Below are 16,178 nucleotides of genomic sequence, written 5' to 3'. Positions count from 1 at the left end.
AACAACGTTGTGATCATTTCAGGTGGACAGAAAGGTACTCAGCCATACTATACATGTATCCATTTTCCACAAGCTCCCCTCTCATCTTAATGTCTGAAGCAGCTGTTGGTAAGCCCATGGACCACCTTGACACTGATGGAATCTCTGACAAGTATAGAACACACATCATTTAGCATCTCTGAAATTTCTAATTTAACATATGGGGTCACATCTGTTAAAAGATGATTACTCTAGAAGGGGAGGGATGTATAACTTATTAAAACAACCCTCTGGGGAGACAACAGACTCTATTTAATAAGCCAGAATACTTTCTGGAGCCATTGACTGCTCCCAGCTGAATCCCACATTATTTCAATACAAGAGGCAGACTGAAAATAACTGCCCTTTATATGTTTATGTGTTGTATTAGTGTCTGTCAGCTGAAAAACATTTATGTTAACTGTTTGGTTTGAGCTTTGAATATTGAACTCCTGCTGGCATGTAGTTGATATTTAATTCTTAGAACAAAAGCCCATTATTTCTTAATTTTGGGCTTCCCTGGTGGTTCAGACAGTAAAGGATCTGCCTGCAATCCGAGAGACCTGGGTTTGATCCCTGGATTGGGAAGATCTTCTGGAGGAGGGCGTGGAAACTCACTGCAGTATTCTTGCCTGGGAAATGCCATGGATAGAGGAGCCTGGTGGGCTATAGTCCATGGGATAGCAAAGAGTCTGGGCATGACTGAACGACTAAGCACAGCACATAGAAGGCAGAGGAAGCGTCCACTTTCCTCTAGGCTAGCAGGTAAGCCCCTCTGCCCTGAGCTGCCAGGATTTACATCTTCTCCCTGTACTATGCACCTGCAAGGTAGATACAGCACATTAGAGGAAGTGTGCTCAGATGAGGCTCTTTTTGGATCAAACAGTAATTTTCCTTTTTCACAGTGATGATACAAAGACTCCCTTCAGAAACACTTCCACGGCTGTCTGCTGATTGAGTTTCTCAACAGCAAGTAACGTGACCCCCTCTTGATATGAAAGCAGACTATTTCAGACCCCAGTGTGAAGCCTAGCAATAGAATACCTTGCACAATTCCCATTTTTAAGTGAAAGAGAAAAGAACTGAGGGTCCCACCTTCATCCCCTGCAGGTGTCTGGGAAGGACACTGGTAGGTATGGGCTTGCTTTCCTTGTACCCAGCAGGAGGAATTTCATCAAAATTCCCGGATTTTTGAATTCTTGAATGCTTTGCTGGACTCTTGAGTTCTTGAATGCTTTGCTCTATTGTCGTCTTTTGTGTCGCATGCCTTAATTTATAGATCTCCTCACTGCCAGACAAATTTAGAGTAGAGATTTCTCTTCTTATATGGAAATCCATCATTGATTTTTGAGAGAAAAGCAAAATTAACTCCCAATTATAAGAAGATTAAAACGTGCTGTGGAGTCTGTCTTGGTTGAACTAATTAACATGAATAATACTGCAATAAAGCATTACATGATTATTTCAGCTTCGAGCTGCATCTCAGATAAAGAACACATTTTTCTTCAGTGTCTTACTTTGGGTTTACTTCTCCTTCCCTTAAATTATTTTGCATTTTAGATTGTTTTTCATTCAATTCCACCTTTGGATACCTATATATTTTACGTAGTCCTACTTGAAAACACTTAGGAGGCTTTAGGAAGCAAGGCAAGTATTTGTTGTTGTTGTTTAGTCGCTGAGTCATGTCCAACTCTTTGTGGACTGTAGCCCGCCAGGCACCTCTGTCCATTGATTTTCGCTGGGCAAGAATACTGGAGTGAGTTGCCATTTCCTCCCCCAGGGAGTCTTCCCGACCCAGGGATTAAAGCTGCATCTCCTGCATTGGCAGGTGGATTCTTTACCACAGGGCCACCTGGGAAGCCGAAGAAAGTATAGTTGAGCTGTAATTACTTGTCCTTTGTTGACCCAGGAAATACACACTTAATTTTTTCAGGCAAAATTATTACTTGCCCAAAATCTCTGACAAGGAAATGTGTGACTGTAGAGCAAATCTTTATCTTAAAAAAATTAATTCCTCAAACATTTTTCTAATAAGGTAGGTCCTACAAATCTCCCATTTAAAGAGCAGTATTTTAAAGGAAATGAAAAAAGGTATTGTAGATGGGAGCCATGAGGAACATTTATGATGTTTTATGTTCCTTTATGGTTGGCAGGTAGGGGAGTCGGACGTTATTCCCATTTCATGGAATTGAGACCAAGCAAGTTGTCTAAAAAAGGCAGAACTGAGGCTCACACCCTGGCCTCCAGATTCCATTCCCCGTGACCTTCTGGCTTGGCCAGGTGTTCTCTGAGTAATGTGAACATGCTCAGTCTTTGAGACACAAGATGAAGGAAAATCACTGATTATTTCACTGCCTTTATCCTCTGAGACAAATGGTACAAAATTCAGCTACTTCCTTACACAGCATAATAGTTTACACTAATACTTGATTTCACTCTGTCATCACTCTCCAAGCGTGCTGAACACCCTGGTTTTCTTAACTTTGGGGTTAGACGCCAGGTTGACAACAAAAGAGTCAAAAGCGTAGACAGTGGAATCAAGACAACCCCAGACTCCAGTCTTGGCTCCTACTGTTGACAGTTTGTACAGCCTGGGTTAGTTGCCCATGTCTAGCAGAGTAAGTGATCCGTGAATCTCAGCTACCATTATCAGCAAGTAATTTGACAAGGCATTAAGCAGTGACTCAGAACATAAAAGCAAGCTGCTTAGTGAAGTTTGTATGTTCTACTAAAATCGGCTGAACTTTTCAGTCTAAGAGCTTACTAGTTAGTTGTGTCTAGTATTCTGCCATTATGTTCTAAATTCTAAATACACAGAATAACTAAAATAAAATAAGTAAATATTGGTATTCTCTATAAAATCTGCAGTGGGGTTTGTCTTGCACATACATTGGGTCTGTCTCATACCTTCCTTCTGTGTCCCCTCTTTACTTGTTTTTTGACACTTTTTGAACTCTTTATAAAGCCAGGTACTTTTATTCTTAATTTATTCTCCATCTTGTGTGTTCTGAGTTGCTTCCGTTGTGTCTGAATCTTTGTGACCCTATGGGCTGTAGCCCACCATACTCCTCTGTCCATGGGATTCTTCAGGCAAGAATACTGGAGTGGGTTGCCATGCCCTCCCCCAGGGCATCTTCCCAACCCAGGGATCGAACCTGCATCTCCTACAGCTCCTGCATTGCAGGCAGATTCTTTACCACTGAGCCACCAGGGAAACCCATTCTCCATCTTGAGTGCTTGGAATTTTCTGATTGGCTTTTAAATAGCCAATATGAGGCTTCCCCAGTGGCTCAGTGGTAAAGAATACACCTGCGATTCAGGAAATAGCCAATATGCCCAAGTTACAAATTGACATTATCCTGTCCACTTCTGGAATATCCCTTTTTATTGAGCTATATAGTTAATGTATAAATTGCATTCAGGTGTGCACCATAGTGATTTGGTATTTTTTATACATGATGAAATGATCAGCAAGTCTAGTTACCACCTGTCATCATAGCAAGTTGTTACAATATTATTGATTGTATTCCCTATGTGACATGCCATACCAAGTTGTTATAATACTATTGATGGTATTCCCTATGTGACATGCCATCCCTGTTACTAATTTATTTCAGAGATGGAAGTTTGGCCGCTTACTCTTCTCTCCCTTTTTCACCCATCTTCCCACCCTTTGCCCCTCTGTCAACCACCAGTTTGTTCTCTGTATCTATGAATCTGTTTCTGATTTTGTTTGTTCCTTTGTTTCGTTTTTTAGATTCCACCTATAAGTGAAATCACACAGTATTTGTCCTTCTGTATCTGACTTATTTCACTTAGTGTTGTGTTCTCTAGGTCCATCTATATTGTCACAAATGGCAAGATTTCATGGACTATCTTGATTTATTCATACGTGTGTGTATCTATATATGTTCAGAAATGTTTGTTGAAGACTTTATGTGGGACTGGCCATGTGCTGTGCTGGAAATAAATTATGAGGAAGACACAGTTCTTTCCTTACAAAAATAAACAATCCAGCTGGGTGGGGGTGGTGTGGGGAAGTGAGTGTACATTATACATAACCATATGGCCAACTTAAACACAGCCTGAAACTTTACTATTTACAGAAATAAAGTGTTATATGAGCACAGAAGAGAAAGGGTGTGTGTGTGTGTGTACTTTATGAATATATTTTTAGATGACTTGATAGAGGAAATAGCATTTAAACTGGGTCCCCAAAGTTGAAGCAGAGTATTCTTTGGGAGTAGAGGGAAGGGTTTTCCAGCTCAAACCATCAAAAAATCATGAGAAAAATCTTGGAGGTGTCAAAAATTTATGTGAACTTTGATAGTCTGTGTAAAAGGAATATAAACTGCTTTACAGGTAGAGTAAGAGGAGGTGAAAACAGAGTGACTAGGAGTCAGTGTGTGGCTTCCCTGCTGGCTCAGTGGTAAAGAGTCTGCATGCCAATGCAAGAGACTCAAGTTTGATCCCTGGGTCGGGAAGATCCCCTGGAGAAGGGAATGGCAGTTCACTCCAGTATTCTTGTCTAGAGAATCCCATGGACAGAGGAGCCTTGAGGGCTACAGTCCATGGAGTTGGACAAGACTTAGCAACTAAACCACCACCAAGAGTCAATTTGTGAAAGGCAGTAAAGGTTCTAGGACACAATTATAGTTATTTCAGGATGGATGTATTTTTCTTGACCAAATGCAGCCTTTCAGATGGGTCTTGAGTTGGTGGGAGAAGCTCTTACCCTCTCTCTTTTTCAGAGTGACATTAAATTAAGGGCCTTAATCAGCAGGACAACACTGTATCAAAAGCAGATGGCAGCTCCCGGACGAGCAGACACTTTGGCCATCAGCGTGGGAACCAATCCACATCCCCCATCTGGGTGGAGCGGGGCTACAGCTCTCTGCGTTTTGTCTCGCATGGTTTCCAAAGGCTCATTCTAGCTGTGCACTTCTTAGAGTTGGAGTGGAATTTTCTCTCTACAAAACTGAAACACCCCAAACATGCGTTTCAGGGCTCTTCTTGCTCTGAAAGCAGGCTCTGTGTCACTAAGGCTACATTTCTGGATTTGAGGGGAAGGCAAGACCATGTCTGGGGTCCCTGAGGAAGATCTCTACTGTTAGGAAATTCTGGAAAAGCCCAGATTCCCATTATAAGAACATTCATGTATATTGCTGTTTCTCTACTCTACCCCAGTAGAATATTGGGCACCTGCTGATCCAGGGGTTCATCTTTCAGTGTCATATCTTTTTGCCTTTTCATACTGTTCATGGGATTCTCAAGGCAAGAAATACTGAAGTGGTTTGCCATTCCCGTCTCCAGTGGACCATGTTTTGTTCAAAGAGTCAGACATAACTTAGCGACTGAACAACAACATGGATATTGCACCAAATCCTAGCATGCAAGGAGGAGATTTTTAGCCTTTGACTTACAAGAAAAATAATGGTGAAAATACAACTTCCCAAACTTGTAATTGGTTTACAAAATAAATACTCTTTCCTCTGCCCAGAATGCTGCATCTACTTGCATATGTACTTTAATTCTCCATTTCTGCAGAAAGCTTTCTCTGCTGGCTCACAAAAAACTTAGCACCATTCCTGCTGCTGCTGCTACTAAGTCACTTCAGTCGTGTCCAACTCTGTGCGACCCCATAGACGGAAGCCCACCAGGCTCCCCCGTCTCTGGGATTCTCCAGGCAAGAACACTAGAGTGGGTTGCCATTTCCTTCTCCAATGCATGAAAGTGAAAATTGAAAGGGAAGTCACTCAGTCATGTCTGACTCTTAGCGACCTCATGGACTGCAGCCCACCAGGCTCCTCTGTCCAGTTCACCCTTATAAATATCCTCATTCCTCTAAGCATTCATTATCTGTTTACAGCTTTCTCCCCAGTAAGACTGTGGTCTCCTCACATACCATAGTAGGAAAACACCTTCTTCCATAGACCAAGTGGAATGGAAAGGGAGTCAGCATTTAATTTTAATATAATCTACATGTGTACTGTTAGTCTTTTTTTGTGCCTTTAATTATATTTTTAACGTTTCTTCTTTTTCATTTCATTTGCTCTTAATGTTTCAACCACAGTAAGGAAAGTTAGGATTTGAAATGCAACTGGTCGTTTTGTGTTTTTTTTTCCCTTCTTTATGGTTTTAGAAAAGGATAAAAGACTTGTAATGGCAATGACCTCCCCTGCCCCTTACCCCACTAAAAAGTATGAAGTTTAGTAAAACTTTATAGACAGCTGCTTCCTAAACGATTTTATGCTGTGCTTAGTCGCTCAGTCATATCCAACTCTTTGCGACCCCATGGACTGGAGCCCACCAGGCTCCTCTATCCATGGGATTCTCCAGGCAAGAATACTGGAGTGGGTTTGCCATTTCCTTCTCCAGGGGATCTTCCCAACCCAGGCATCGAACCCAGGTCTCCCGCATTGCAGAGAGACTCTTTACCATCTAAGCTGCCAGGAAAGTCACAAACCGTTTAAAAACCCAGATTTAGCAAAATGAACAACCCGGCTCAATACTTCTAGGTCTGCTTGAAAGATAGTTGACATGGTTTAAATCAACTGGAAATTAGAAGTGCAAGATTTGTTCAAAGAGACCTGAAGAGACCCAGCCCAAGTCACTTATTTGTCAACAAGAACACCAAGACCCCAAAAGCCTGGGAGAGTCTGCCCTGTCCCATCACAAACCCTGAGAATCCACTGCTGTTTCTGTAGTGAGACCAGCGTGCTTCCCAGAACAAGAAGGAGCAGATCTGTCTGTGGTTGTTTTGTTTTGTTTCACAATTGGGAAGATTGCCTTAGGTTTTTATATGCTTAAACATATTCATGATAGAAATAAACTCAAATTTCAGAGGGAGGAGCAATATTAGCAGCTACTCAAGAAGAGGGTATAGGAAAAGATGGGTCAAAGTGATTTCTCTTGGTAACAAGTGCTTTGAGATTCTTAATGTTCTATTTTTTTGTGATATATTGAAATATTTTGACACTGAGTATAGTATGGCTATTTAACAAACATTTTAAATTAATTTTTTATCTATTTATTTTTAATTGAAGGAAAATCGCTTTACAATATTGATTTCTGACATACATCAACATGAATAAGATATAGGTGTACATATGTCCTCTCCCTCTTGAACCTCCCTCCCACCTCCCACCCGTTTCTATGCCTTTAGGTTGTTACAAAGCCCCAGTTTGAGTTCCCTGAGTCACACAGCAAATTTCCATTGGTCATCTGTTTTATATATGGTAGCATGTATGCATATTTTTTTAAAGGAAAACTGGAAAAGGAAATGGCAACCCACTCCAGTGTTCTTGCCTGGAGAATCCCAGGGACAGGGGAGCCTGGTGGGCTGCCGTCTATGGGATCGCACAGAGTTGGACACGACTGAAGTGACTTAGTAGTAGTAGTATGCATATTTTACTGTTAACTCTTTTGGCTGTCCTAAGCTGCCAATAGTATCTTCCCCCCATAATGAGTAAGCTTCGTGTTAACTTTAACTGTACAACATGGGTGACGTACTTGGAAAAAGTGCTGATGCCTGCAGTTAAACCCTCTGCACACCAGGTTTTCCTGGTCCTGCTGTCATTCTGCTGACCAACACTTCTACAAAACCAAAGTGAGCAATTGAGAGACATAGATCACTGGTGGGTGATATGACAATAACTCCCAACACGTATAAATCCCCATCTCAGTCAAGTGTCAACTCATTTCCCGTGTCCTCAACATGAATCCTCACATAGCATGATATGTCATTGAAAGTTCCCAGTGGCCACTATTTTACAGTCTCTGCCTTAGACATATTTTTCAGCAACAGGGAACCTCAGGGTTTGGGGAGAGGAGAAGAGAAAGGTAGAATAAACATTAAAAAGGATAGCAACTTTAAAAAATATAGAAGGAATGATACATGTGCCAAATCTTCCTTATCCATTCCTCTGTTGATAGACATTTAGGGTTGCTTCCATATTTTGACTATTATAAATTGTGCTACAGTGAATATCAGGGTGCATGTATCTTTTGGAACTCTGGTTTTCTTTGGGTATATGCCTAGGAGTTATATATAATGGAATATTACAGTCATGAAAAAGAACAAAATAATGCCATTTGAAACATCATAGATAGACCTAGAGATTGTCATACTAAGTGAAGCAAGTCAGACAGACACAGAAAGACAAATATCTGATATTGCTTATATGTGGAATCTTAAAAAAAAAGGTACAAGTGAACTTATTTACAAAATAGAAGCAGAGTCACAGATGTAGGAAACAGACTTATGGTTATCAAGATGAAAAGGGGGAGGGATAAGCTGGGATACTGGGATTGACATGTGCACACTGTGTCAATTATTTCTTATTAGTTATTTATAAATAAAATAGATAACTAATGAGAGCCTACTGTGTAGCACAGGGAACTCTACTCAGTACTCTGCAATGGCTTGTATGGGAAAAGAATCTTAAAAGTAGTGTATATATTTATACGTATAACTGATGCACTTTGAGGTACACCTGAAACTAATACAACATTGTAAATCAACTATACTCCAATAGAAATTTAAAATATATGTTACAAGGAATGAAAGGAATCAGTGATCAAAGTGTCAGCCTTATTACTGATGAAAGCCGAATTGAAGAAAGGACTTAAAGGAGCAGGAGTAACAGGTGTCGTAATCTTGAACCCCAGAACTGGATATATCCACTCGCTCCAGGCATCACGCAGCAGCCCTAGTTCTGCCATGTGTTTCCCCTCCCTGGAGCATGTGCTACCAGCCCAGCACAATAAAGGTTTATGTGCTAGAGGAAGGGAAGGGGTGGGGCTGAGCCACACAAGCTTGTCGCTTCCCCCAAGCTCAGTAATCAGATAAGTCACACCATTTTCCCTGTGGGGAGAGGCAGGAGGCTAAGGTTTTTAGGAAACTTCCCTCCTTTTGGAAACCATTCGACTGGGAGAGGGGAGATGTTGGAGGACAGATGGAACAGAAAGTGCCCACTGAACTGAGAAGGCATTTCGAGACTGAAAAATAATGCAGGAGTCTCCGTGTAATCAATGGATCCATTTATTACAGGGTAACTTACTCACAGGGTGGGACTGGGCAGAAAATGATCTGGAAGCATTCGCAGTGGCTATGGCCACTGGGACGATTTGATGGTTAACCTGGAGTGTGGGGTGCTTGGAAATATGGCTCATATTCCCAAGTCAAGATTTATGAGTGAGTAATAGCTTCCAGATGTTCAGCTGGTTTTAGAAAAGGCAGAGGAACCAGAGGTCAAATTGCCAACATCCACTGGATCATCAAAAAAACAAGAGAGTTCCAGAAAAACATCTATTTCTGCTTTATTGACTACGCCAAAGCCTTTGACTGTGTGGATCACAATAAACTGGAAAATTCTGAGAGAGATGGGAGTACCAGACCACCTGACCTGCCTCTTGAGAAACCTATATGCAGGTCAGGAAGCAACAGTTAGAACTGGACATGGAACAACAGACTGGTTCCAAATAGGAAAAGGAGTACATCAAGGCTGTATATTGTCACCCTGCTTATTTAACTTCTATGCAGAGTACATCATGAGAAACACTGGGCTGGAAGAAGCACAAGCTGGAATCAAGATTGCCGGGAGAAATATCAATAACCTCAGATAGGCAGATGACACCACCCTTATGGCAGAAAGTGAACAGGAACTAAAAAGCCTCTTGATCAAAGTGAAAGAGGAGAGCAAAAAAGTTGGCTTAGAGCTCAACATTCAGAAAACGAAGATCATGGCATCTGGTCCCATCACTTCATGGGAAATAGATGGGGAAACAGTGTCAGACTTTATTTTGGGGGGCTCCAAAATCACTGCAGATGGTGACTGCAGCCATGAAATTAAAAGACGCTTACTCTTTGGAAGGAAAGTTATGACCAACCTAGATAGCATATTGAAAAGCAGAGACATTACTTTGCCAACAAATGTCCCTCTAGTCAAGGCTATGGTTTTTCCAGTGGTCATGTATGTATGTGAGAGTTGGACTGTGAAGAAAGCTGAGCACCGAAGAATTGATGCTTTTGAACTGTGGTGTTGGAGAAGACTCTTGAGAGTCCCTTGGACTGCAAGGAGATCCAACCAGTTCATTCTAAAGGAGATCAGTCCTGGGTGTTCATTGGAGGGACTGATGCTAAAGTTGAAACTCCAATACTTTGGTCACCTCATGCGAAGAGTTGACTCATTGGAAAAGACCCTGATGCTGGGAGGGATTGGGGGCAGGAGGAAAAGGGGACGACAGAGGATGAGATGGCTGGATGGCATCACTGACTGAATGGACATGAGTTTGAGTAAACTCCAGGAGTTGGAGATGGCCAGGGAGGCCTGGTGTGCTGCGATTCATGGGGTCGCAAACAGTCAGATATGACTGAGCGACTGAACTGAACTAAATAGCTTCCCAAGTGGCACAGTGATAAAGAATCCACCTGCCAATGTGAGAGATGTGGGTTTGATCCCTGGGTTGGGAAGATCCTCTGGAGGAGGAAATAGCAGCCCACTCCAGTATTCTTGCCTGGAAAATCCCTTGGGCAGAGCAACCTGGCAAGCTACAGTCTTATGGTTTGGAAAGAGACCAGGATAAGTATACACGTTATTATAATAAAAGTCCCATATAATATGGAGAAGAACCACAAAAAAAGATGTATGCATTGTACTGAGGACTTCAGTCGTGTCATAGAAAGGGAGAGAAAAAAGAACAGAGTGCTTGCATGGGTGATATGTGGAATGAATGTGGTTTTGAGCTGATTATTAAAGGCAGGGTACATTTTTCTTTTTCTTTTTTTTTTTTTAATTTTATTATTGGCATATAATTGCTTTACAATGTTATGTTAGTTTCTACCGTACAACAAAGTGAACCAGCTATACATATATAAATATATCCTGTCCCTGTACAGCCTTCCTTCCCCACCCCATCCCATCCCTCTAGGCCATCACAGAGCACCAAGCTAAGCTCCCTGAACTTTCTAGCCGCTTCCCACTAGCTGTCTGTTTTACATGGTAGTGTCTGTATGTCAATGCCATTCTCCCAGTTCTTCCCACCCTCCCCTTCCTTTTCAAATGAAAAGGAATAAGTCATTTTACTTGGAGAAATTAGCCTCAGAAATGACACAAAGCTTATTTGTGGGGTGGTCCCTTCTGGCTAAAGTATGGAATATGGTGGAATTTAGGTCCTAGATGCAACAGAATGGTCTTGAATCCTCAACTAAGAAATCCTGCTCACTTGAATCCTTTTGAGAGTAGTTTCCTACTTTTATCTGATTGGAAACACTATAGGTGTTCAAAGATGCTTGTAAGTGGTCTTTGGTACTTACCCAAGGAATTGATTAAAAGAGTTCAGAAATCATACCTACCATTTCATTCCAGAAATTAGGTCACTCTCCTGAGAGTTTCAGGATATCAGTATTCATCCAGAATCCCAAGAACACCTTGGAGCACATGGGTTAAAGGGCCCAGGCTGTGTCCCTGTGCTTGGCATTTACTGGCTGGGTCAACCCGGGGGTGGGGAGAGCCTTGTAGGAAATTGAATTAGGAACCGCTCCTCCAGTTCCAATTGGCTTGTGACCAATCCTGGATTTCTTACTACTTTTATAAATCACTATTTGCTGTAACTATTTCTAGACATAAAATAAAAATTATAAACCTCTTTTTTCTTTCAGTGAAGAAAAAGAAGCCTAAACTATTAAATAAATTTGATAAGACTATTAAAGCTGAGCTTGATGCTGCAGAAAAACTCCGTAAAAGGGTAGGTCGATGGTCTATTTTTCATAGAAACGTGCGATGGTTTCATTGTTAAATAAACATAGGCATTACCCTTGGTTTGCTTTTAAAAAACACTGTAAGGGAAACAACCTTTGAACAGAGTGGATTTTTCCCCAGGCACATCAGCGTTCCACGGGGAGTGAATCTCAAAGAAAAACTGCAGCTGTAATGGCCAGATAAAAACAGAACTTCATCTTCAGGCCAGCCAGTTGGGGAGTCAGCCACTTCTATCACCATCTAGTTGTGTGGCCTTGGGGAAATCAGTCGGTCATTCTGAGTCTCTGTTTCCTTGTATTAAAAGATGAGAATAATATGTATTTACTTCCTCCTTGATTTTTTACAAAGACCCAATAAGATAAGCAAATAGATGAGGAAAAAGTGGAAGCAGTGACATTTTATTTTCTTGGGCTCCAAAATCATTGTGGATGGTGCCTATAGCCACAAAATTAAAAGACACTTGCTCCTTGGAAGAAAAGCTATGACAAACCTGGACAGCATATTACAATGCAGAGACATCACTTTGCTGACAAAAGTCCATTTAGTCAAACCTGTGGTTTTTCCAGTAGTCATGTATAGATGTGAGAACTGGACCATAAGAAGGCTGAGGGCCAAAGAATTAATGCTTTTGAATTGTGGTGCTGGAGAAGACTCTTGAGAGTCCCTCGGACTGCAAGGAGATCCAACCAGTCAATCCTAAAGGAAATTACCCATGACTATTCACTGGAAGGACTGATGCTTTAGCTCCAATACTTTGGCCACCTGATGGGAAGAACGTTGGGAAAGACCCCAAAGCTGAGAAAGACTGAGGGCAGGAGGAGAGGGGATGACAGTGGATAAGACGGTTGGGCGGCACCACTGACTCAATGGACATGATCTTGAGGAAGCTCTTGGGAGATGGCAATGGACAGTGAAGCCTGGTGTGCTGCAGTCCACAGGGATTACAAAAAAATTAGACACAACTTAGTGACTATACAGTGAACAATGAGATAAGAGATTTTTTTAAAAGCATCAGTACTGCCAAGCAGCATACAAGTAAGGGTTTTCATTTTAAAGCACCTTGATGCAAAAAAGAAACAATAAGTTAGTCTAGTACTTAGGATAGTTACTATTAGGTGAAATGATTTTCGATTTAAAATTCTTCTCACTCTGGGTTAAACTCACATAGCTCTAATTCCCAGGGTGACTATTTTATGTTTTGCTTTGTCATCAGTTAATTCAAAACCTTATTTGCATTTGTTCTTGGATATTACAGTTTTTGAAAACAGGGAATTAACACAAGATTGAAGTTATCTGTTCTCCCAACTCAGTCATAGTCATCTAATTACCATGCCCAATATTTATTATAATGTATTTAATGACATCTTCACTTAATCATCTATAGGCATACCTCATTTTATTGTGCTTCACTTTATTGTTCTTCATGGATATTGCATTCTTTTCTTCAAATTAAAGGTTTTTGGCAGGCCTGTGTCAAACAGGCCTATCAGTGCCATTTTTCCAACCTCATTTGCTCACTTCATATCTCTCTGTCACATTTTGGTAATTCTCAAAATAATTTCAAACTCTCCACCAGCCAAAAGATTATGACTCACTGAAGGCTCAGATGATGATCAACATTTTTTAGCAATAAAGTATTTTTAATTAAGATGTGTGCATTGTTTTTTAGACATTAATGCTCTTGCATACTTGATAGACCATGGTATAATGTAAAGTACAAGTCGCTCAGTCATGTCCAGCTCTTTGTGACCCCATGGACTATAGCCTGCCAGGCTCCTCTGTCCATGGAATTCTCCAGGCCAGAATACTGAAGTAGGTAGCCATTCACTTCTCCAGGAGATCTTCCCAACCCAGGAACTGAACCCAGGTCTCCCGTATTGCAGGCAGATTCTTTACCATCTGAGTCACTAGGGAAGCCTGATGTGATATAAACATAACCTTTAAATGTAAGATAGTCATTTAAAGGTTAGATATTCATGGGGACTTGGCTTTATTGCAGTATTTGCTTTATTGTGGTAATCTGGAGCCAAACCCACAAGATCTCCAAGATTTGCCTCTACTTGTCTCTTGTGAAAATATCTGTCTTGGTTCTGTACTTGAATTTATACCTTGTGTAATACCATTGGTTTTCCTATAATGTGGTTTTTAATCAGTAGACATTGATACATTGACTGCAAAAGAAAAAAAAAAGTAATAGGGGATTGTCATAGGTAAAAAACAACAACAAAAACATCCAAGTTAGGCACTGAAGTGGGACCAAAATGTGCTTCCCACACATCTTTTGGAAAAGTCCCAAACAAGCATGAAGATGTCTGTAACTAGCAAATGGCAAGGTTCCCAAACTGAAGCCTGGCTCACCCTCATCAGCAGCCGATACAAATGCAGTAATTCCAGAGAATATTACAGCCCAAGTCTTTGTTCACTAAATTAACATTGGATGATTTCTGTGTCTATCTCATTTAACTTTGTAAAATGAGGCCAGCTATTCTTTGTTGAAATTTTGCATTTCTTACTAGGAATGAGGCAGGAATCTTCTTTTCCTATCACCCTGTTTGGCATTCTCCACTTTCTCTGTGCTGTATGTCCTTAGTGAAAAATGAGGGGGGCTACCTATTTCACAGGTGATTTTAGGGATAAAGAATAAATGAACAGCTTTAGAGAAGGATTTTTATGTAATGATAATAAATGGTAGAGAAGGACTCAGTTATCAAGGGGCAGGTAAGTCAGTGAAACATAAAAGTGCTGGAACAATTCATGGAGTGTTCTCCTCTGGCCCTTGCTTATTTTCAGAAATTATGATGCTAGCCTCAAGAAGCACCGTGGATCTGTAACAGGGTAAATAAAAGAGGAAGAAGTGGCTACAGAGGCAATTCTTGCTTCTGAAACAATAGGGAGCCGTGCTATGAACTGAATCATCAGTGGAATTACCACTCCAGTACTCTTGCCTGGAAAATCCCATGGATGCAGGAGCCTGGTAGACTGCAGTCCATGGGGTCGCTAAGAGTCGGACATGACTGAGCGACTTCACTTTCACTTTTCACTTTCATGCATTGGAGAAGGCAATGGCAACCCACTCCAGTGTTCTTGCCTTGAGAATCCCAGGGACGGGGGAGCCTGGTGGGCTGCCGTCTATGGGGTTGCACAGAGTCGGACACGACTGAAGCGACTTAGCAGCAGCAGCAGGGTTGTTTTTATAGCCGGTGTTTTCAAATAATGCAACAGACTCCCCTGGGACCACTGTGGCCCTGAGGCATACTCTGGTCGGAGGAGGCCCTGTCTCAGGTCACACCCTTGTTTCAGATACTATGTGACATGAACGTGTGAGGTCACTTTCTATTTCCTCCAAAAATGCACAAATCATATTTCAATCATTGATTTTTAAAAATAACATGTATTGTTTAAAACTCCTCCTTATGCCCCAGAAAAAGGATTGGAAATGATAGACTGAAATGTTCATTCATTTGTTGGAATCATAAAAATGAAAAGAAGAGAAAGCTTAATAAAGCCAAAAGTTCAACACATGAGAAGTTCACACTGGAGGCTCTAAACGGGGCTAGGAATGATGTCAACTGTGGGCTGAGTAAGGCAGGGGCATGGATCACACCATCAGATGAACAGTGGTCCTCAGAAGAGCTGCTCTGTGTCAAGTCCAGAGAGAATGTCCTGATGTAGATATGCATCAAGGACCCAGTGATGGATAGCTCAGCCTCCTCCCTAACATTACACCCGCTGATGCTTTTTGGTTTTTTAATTTATTTATTTTGATTGAAGTATAGTTGATTTACAATAGTTTTGGTTTTGTGTATATAGCAAAGTGTTTTAGTTATACATGTGTGCTCAGCATGTCCCACTCTCTGCGACCCCGTGGACTACAGCCCACTAAGCTCCTCTGTTCATGGGATTCTCCAGACAAGAATCCTGGGGTGGGTTGCCATTTCCTCCTCCAGGGGATCTTCCCAACCCAGGGATCAAATCTGTGTCTCCTTCGCCTCCTGCATTAGCAGGAGTATTCTTTACCACTGTGCCATTTGGGAAGCCCATTTCAGTTGTAAATACTTGCATATCTATTTTTTTCAGATTGTTTTCCCTTATCAGTTCAGTTCAGTTCAGTCGCTCAGTCATGTCCAACTCTTTGCGACCCCATGAATCGCAGCACACCAGGCCTCGCTGTCCATCACCAACTCCCGGAGTTCACTCAGACTCACGTCCATCGAGGCAGTGATGCCATCCAGCCATCTCATCCTGGGTCGTCCCCTTCTCCTCCTGCCCCCAATCCCTCCCAGCATCAGAGTCTTTTCCAATGAGTCAACTCTTCCCATGAGGTGGCCAAAGTACTGGAGTTTCAGCTTTAGCATCATTCCTTCCAAAGAAATCCCAGCACTGATCTCCTTCAGAATG

At 41.5% G+C, this 16,178-nt stretch overlaps 1 protein-coding gene across 1 annotated transcript in view; it reads left to right on the top strand.

Moving 5' to 3' along the window:
* Positions 1 to 16,178, top strand: part of ASPH (aspartate beta-hydroxylase) — a 163,389-nt gene that overhangs the window by 90,488 nt on the left and 56,723 nt on the right. The window contains exon 16 of the mRNA XM_040261284.1: positions 11,681 to 11,766. Coding sequence (XP_040117218.1) covers positions 11,681 to 11,766 — 86 coding nt within the window. The remainder of the gene's footprint in view (positions 1 to 11,680; positions 11,767 to 16,178) is intronic.

This window comes from Oryx dammah, unplaced genomic scaffold (assembly GCF_014754425.2).
Source record: "Oryx dammah isolate SB20612 unplaced genomic scaffold, SCBI_Odam_1.1 HiC_scaffold_19, whole genome shotgun sequence".
NCBI classification, from domain to species: Eukaryota; Metazoa; Chordata; class Mammalia; order Artiodactyla; family Bovidae; genus Oryx; species Oryx dammah.
Note: the sequence above shows the minus strand (reverse complement) of the source record. Positions and strands in the feature narration are given on the sequence as shown.